Source organism: Tupaia chinensis, unplaced genomic scaffold (genome assembly GCF_000334495.1).
Source record: "Tupaia chinensis unplaced genomic scaffold, TupChi_1.0 Scaffold148488_1, whole genome shotgun sequence".
Taxonomy (NCBI): Eukaryota; Metazoa; Chordata; class Mammalia; order Scandentia; family Tupaiidae; genus Tupaia; species Tupaia belangeri.
In genome coordinates, this window is record NW_006208337.1 from 411,381 (window position 1) to 417,269 (window position 5,889).

The 5,889-nt window shown below is 52.4% G+C and overlaps 1 protein-coding gene across 5 annotated transcripts in view; it reads right to left on the reverse strand.

The window, feature by feature from the left end:
• Window positions 1-214: 214 nt before the first annotated feature.
• Window positions 215-5,889, reverse strand: part of SPIDR (scaffold protein involved in DNA repair) — a 532,009-nt gene continuing 526,334 nt past the window's right edge. For 4 of the 5 annotated variants that reach the window (XM_006170450.3, XM_006170449.3, XM_027769073.1 and 1 more), the window contains one exon: window positions 1,503-1,770. In XM_006170450.3, coding sequence (XP_006170512.1) covers window positions 1,609-1,770 — 162 coding nt within the window. In that variant the 3' untranslated portion in view covers window positions 1,503-1,608. Of the gene's footprint in view, window positions 1,771-5,889 lie in introns of all 5 variants that reach the window. The other variant, XM_006170451.2, reaches the window with a different exon arrangement.

The window sequence follows — 5,889 nt, forward strand, 5'->3', positions numbered from 1 at the left end:
GCTCCTCGGGGACGTGTGGGCGGGAGCCTGTAGCTGGACTCGGCGCCCTGAACTGCAAGAAAAGCTAGACGTTTATTTTCCCCTAAATTATTTTTATAATGGTAGCTTTTTCTACATCCTACTCCCATTGATGCAGCTAAGGTACATTTGTTAACAAGAAAAGGACAAATCCTTCGTATTGTAGAGAAGAGAAAAAGACAGAGCATGCTCACTTTTTTATATTAATTTTTACAGTATTTGTAAGAATAAAGCAGCATTTAAAATCGCCCCTGCGTCCTCTGTTGGCAGTGGCTCCGCACTCCGGGGCCCAGGACCCAGCTGGGGAGGGTGTGTTCCAGGGCCTGGTGTGCTCAGAGCACCTGGAACGCCTGCGATCCACGGGGCAGGTGTGCGTCCCCCTGAGGGAGCCAGGCTTCTGGGAAAAGGGTCTGCTTTGCCTTTGAGGCACGCCCGCCTACCTGCGTAGGTTTGGTTCAACTTGCTAAGATCAGTGAGGCGTGACCAAGCTCCTGTTCAGCCAGCTTTCCAGCGGAGGGTTCCCAGAAAGCACCGGGACCTGTGCTGGCTGACTTGGGGCCCTGCTGGGGACCGCCGAAGGGCCACACAGTGGCCGCCCCGGGGAGGGGGCGCTCCAGCCGTCCCAAGCCGTCCTACTCTGAATCATCTCAGCTGTCACCGACTTTGCTTTCACTTTTCTCAGTCTCACTGAGAATTCTAGGACATTTCCGAAGCGTACAAAATTGTCACGTAGGAGAGAAAAGGGCTGTCCCAACTGCTGTCTTGCCAGCAATTTCATGTTTCAGTGCTTAATGCAAACAAATCCAGCCAACTGCCTCCCGGCAGAAAACTGGCTACTAGGCTAGGCGCCTTTTCTTGGTCTCTGCTGCATACTGATGTGTGTAATCAGTTATCACGGCCTGTGTTGATTACACTGCTGTTAGGAAGCATCTGAAGAATTAGTGCGTGGCTTTATGTGTAATACAAATCTCTGCGGCCAAGGCAGACGGACCTGGCTCCTGAAGGCACTGTAGCCTCTGTGCTGGGCATGGTGTGGGCAGGACTGCAGGGCCAGTGCCAGCGAGCTGCGTCTGCCCAGGCACACTGCTCATGGCACTGCCCAGCTCCTCCCAGCTCCGCAAGAGTTTCACCTCTGACCCGGTTCCCCAGAGCTTGTCTGAAAACATGGAACCACAAAACGCTTAGGATAGACATTTATTGCAGGGGAAGAGTAGTGTCATGAGATGGGACAAAGGTTTGGGTTTTACAGGGTGTTCTTTGGGGAACTGTTAAAACTAAAAGAAAAAGATGATGAATTAACACTTTAAAATCGCAACTGAACAAACCGTTTCTGATATATTAGTATTATTGCCTTAGATAAATACAAAATGAAGATCTGAACTTACAAGTTTCAATAACATGTTACTCAAATTGCAGAAAGGTAATAAAAAACGTAAATTGTAGAAAAAAGTATGTTTACAAAACCATTTTACTGACATCTGCCCCAGAAAAGTCCAAGTAAGTTTAATTTCAAGATTGTAAAACACTCTCTGTCCAGGGTTAATAAATGACTCCAAAGCAGCACCACTGTCTGTAGGTACTCCGCAGAGTTCATAGGCCCCAGGGCCACAGCCCCTGCTCCGAGGAGGCTCCTGCACCCAGGAGCTGGACTTCCTCCAATCCAATGCAGCTGGCCGGGTGGGTGGTTGCGGACTGGACGAAGCAGCAGGACAGCTCCACCTCCTTTCCGAGGACACTCTTCACTTCGTAGCTCTGCAGTGATAGAGGCACACTGGCTAAAGTAAACACTGACGCTTGGACTTTGTGTTCCCAACTACCCACAACCCCAGAGGGCTGGACGAAGGCCCTGTCCGCCCATGGTCTTCCCTCCCTCGGAGGGTGAGAACGCGGGCGGGAGGAGGACTGCTGCTGGAAAGGCCCGTTTTACGGCACTGGAAGGAGCTCCTGACTGAATGCGTCCACACAGGGAGCCTTTATCACAGCACTGGACGGAGCTCCTAGCTGAATCTGTGCTCACACAGGGAGCATTTAAAATCTTTCAGGGGTCTTCAGTGGATGCCATGATACACACCTCCCAGCTGGTGGAGGGAAGGCGCTGGGGACCAGACAGGGCCTAACTGCCGTCTAGCCCTGACAAGAAGGGCTAGCCTGATGAGCAGCTTGCCCACGGCCGCCTCCCACTTCCTTTGGGACACTTCCCTAATCTAGTGGCACTTCCGGTCAGAGGATTTCCTCCCTCCTTAATAGGATCCCATTTCTCCCAGAGCTCCCCTGGCCTGAAGCCTTTCTAGTGGTTGTGATGGCACGGTTGCTTTCCCTGCACTGTGGTTGGGGTGTGGCTGGAAATAAAAGCCCAGGAGCACAGGGATAAATCCTGTCACTGGCCTTCGGGGAGACGGAGCCTTGGAAGGTAGGGCCACCTCGACTGTCTCTGTAGGCACCCCGCCCCTTCCCTGACTTGGAGCCTCACACGGCTGTTTGTGGGTAACTCACCCACTATCCTCATTACTGTGCCCTGGGCAACTTGGCTTGGGAGGCCAAAGGCGCAGCCAAGCAGGCACAACATGTGCTTCCTGAGTGTCCTTCTGTCACAGGTGGGTCTCATGGCCCTCCCGAGCCTGGGCTGGCCTCACTGTCTGGCCTCTCATAACCTGAGTGCAGTGCAAGGGACACTGAGTGAAGTTCAGCTTCTCCTGGCTATCCCAGGACCCAGACACAGCCACGAGGACCTGGCGGGGGTGTGGCTGGTTCCCACCTAGCCCTGGGTGCAGCCTACACCCAGGAGCAAACGCCTGTCCTGGTGGAGCCCCTGTGGCCCTGAACTTTGACGCTGAACACTGACCCCTGAACTTTGCGCGGGGGTGTCTGTAGTAACAGCAGCAGGACTGGTCTGGGATGTGACCGCCACTCCAATGCCACGCCGTCCGATGCCTTCCTGTTCCCCTTTCCAGTCAGGCATGGCCAACCCCCCAGCCCACTTAACATGCTCTGTAAGGACGTTTGGCTTCCTTGGCAAAAATAGGAGCTCACTGGGGGTTAATGATGGGAGTGGGATCTCCAGGCCAGGGCGGGGGTGGGGCTGAGGCCTCCCAAGGGATTGTGTGCGGCATGAATGGCAAGTTCTCTTTTCCTCTCCAGTTACGTCTCAATGTGCCCTCGTGCCTCTGGGAGGAGGTGAACCCCCCTCCCCATGAAAGCAAATCCGTACCTTCCCTCTCGCGTGGCACGGAGGGAACAGAGACACACGGTCTAACCTGAAAAAGGATGGGCTTTGGGAACGATGTAAGGCAAATACAAACGCAACGTGGGAAACGTCAACTTCGCAGAAAAGTCTAGCATTACAAGAAGACTCTCAGTAGCAACATTAGCTTCTGAAGAATCACCAGAACAGGCTTTTCCCAGCCTTAACGTGGATCGCTCGGGATGAGACGCCTACACTTCCTGAAGAGTAGTGACACTACATTTTTTTATAACAGACATCCAAATATATGTATATACATATACATTGCTGAAACAAAAGTTTCACCAAACATAACCTTACCACTTGCAATGCACTCTGATATTTTCTATTCTACTTCAGTTCCAAAAAAAGTGAATCAGTGTAATTCCCACTCACTATTGGATCTCCACTCCAAACTTGGAAAACACTTCTTATGGAACAAGTTTCACAAAATTCTCTTTCTGCTATGTGCCCCCCAAAAGGGAAGTTCCAGAAAACCCACTTTAAGTTCTGTGTTGAGTTCCACAAACAACTGGCAACTTTTAAGTAAAAGGTTGATTCCATCTCTCCCACTGCCCTCTACAACTCGCCCATGGTCTGGGGGCTTGTCTTGAGCCCACATGGTCTGACACTGAGATGATGGTGGTGAGCAGGACAGAGGCTCAGGCTGCCGGCTAGAGGACAGCCCCAGGTGGCACATGACGACAGGTCACCACACATTGCTGGGAGGGTGGGCAGCAGGCAGCTTGGGAACTTGGAACTGTCTGGCCTCTCATAACCTTGGTGAAAGCTTGGTGAGCCTTGCCTGAATGTTAGAGCTTAAACCAAATGTCCAGACACTCCTGGGCATCTTCAGAGCAGAGGTACAGAAACTTGACTTGAAAAAAGCCAGCAGAAAATCATTTGTTTTTAAGACGTTAGGCTTGGCTACATCACCTTTGAATGGAGTTTAAATAAATCTTTTATACTGGGGAAACTCACACAGGTTAGTTAAAATAACTATAACAGCAATCTATATGCACAAATGTGAAACTGCATATGCATAAAATATCTACATTTTTAAAAGGCACCTTACTTGTGGGCCTTTACATAACTTTTTCTTTTGTGGTAAGGCAGAAATTAAGGAAACCACCTCTCAGTTCCATATCCCGATGGTATTGCTGTTGGTGAATGGCTGGCAGCCCGTCCGACAGTTTTCATACCCGTGACTTGACCACACTGGACCAAAGGTCTAGGACTTGGCCCCCATGTGTCCTCTCCAGAAACAGGACGTTTTTGCGGAGAATGCCGTAGGTTCTTGTGGAAAGCCCCACTTGGAGCCTGGATTTTACACAATGTGCAGTCTCACCCAGACCAGGTGACTGGAGGCCCATGTACACACGCTGGGCACCTGCCATCAGTGCCTTTCCAGGTCAGATCGCAAGACCAGACTACCCTTCGTGAGTGAAGTGGGCGAGACAAGGAGCTTCCTAAATTTATGCTCATTCCAGTTGTGTCAGCCCTGAAACCAGAGCACCCAGAAGGTGACACCTGGGGCTGTCTTTCACTTTCTTCCCCTCACCCAGTGCTCATAGGTGCTTGCCTAGGTGCACACGCAGCTCGCTCAAGCATGCACAGATGCCATCGCGTGTACATATTCACACACACACGTATGGAGGCTCACTCTCAAGTCCTTTCTAAGCAGGGTTTTGTCTACAGGAATATTCTAGCTTAGAGTTAGGTGTGAGATTTCTCCTCACTGGGGAGCTAGGGAGCTGGGACAAGGACCATGCACTTCCGGCCTGCGGTGGCCCTGTGACTGCACAGCCAGGAGCACCCATTTATACCCCTGTCCACGGCCTGGCCCCAGTGGCAATCCCTGCTTGGAGGAGCAGCTCTGATGAAGGCTCTATACTGGAGCTGGATGTGGGGTCACCAGGAGCTTTAAGGCTGCAGGTTTCATCCTGGGGAGGCAGCTGAGCCCCCCAAAGTCGAGGCTGAGCACTGCAGGCTCGGACCAGGGACCCTCAGGGTTCTGCTCGTGATTTCTCCACATTCCAGTTTCATCCGACCTTGACAGTCAAGGCGACACAGCCTGCTCCCTGCAACAGGGTGGTGGACCCCATGGTCCACATGGCCCCCAAGGAGTAGAGCCCCCAACCACCAGCTCCAGTGTGAGCACGAGAGAGAGGCCCTCAGCTGCTGGGGAGGCCTGCTCCCACTCAGTCCCCACCACACTGAGAAGCTCCCCTCCTTGACAGTTTCCATCCCAGACCCCTGCAGAAGGGGAGGGGCTGGGGAGCCCTCCTTGTCGCGAACCATCAATGAAGTACAGTGTATCAGCCAAGAACAAGGCACTGGCTGCATGTGCCACAAATCCCAACTGGATGGAGGAATGGAGAAGGGACTATAGCACGGCCACGTCTCCTGACGTCCCCCCCTTCCCCCCCGCCCCCCCGTGGGAAGGGCATGCACCCTCTTGGCAATATAAAAGCAATAAAAGGAGAAAGTGCCCCTCTGCTAATTCTGTCCTATTTGTGTGAAATGAGAGCTGAGGGACAGCCTCCTGGAGATAACCCATTCTGAAAAGAGGGTCTTGTCAGCCCTGGCATGTGGCAGTGAACAGCAGGGGGAAGCCGGCCACATGCCAGTCTGCCATAGGCACACACTGT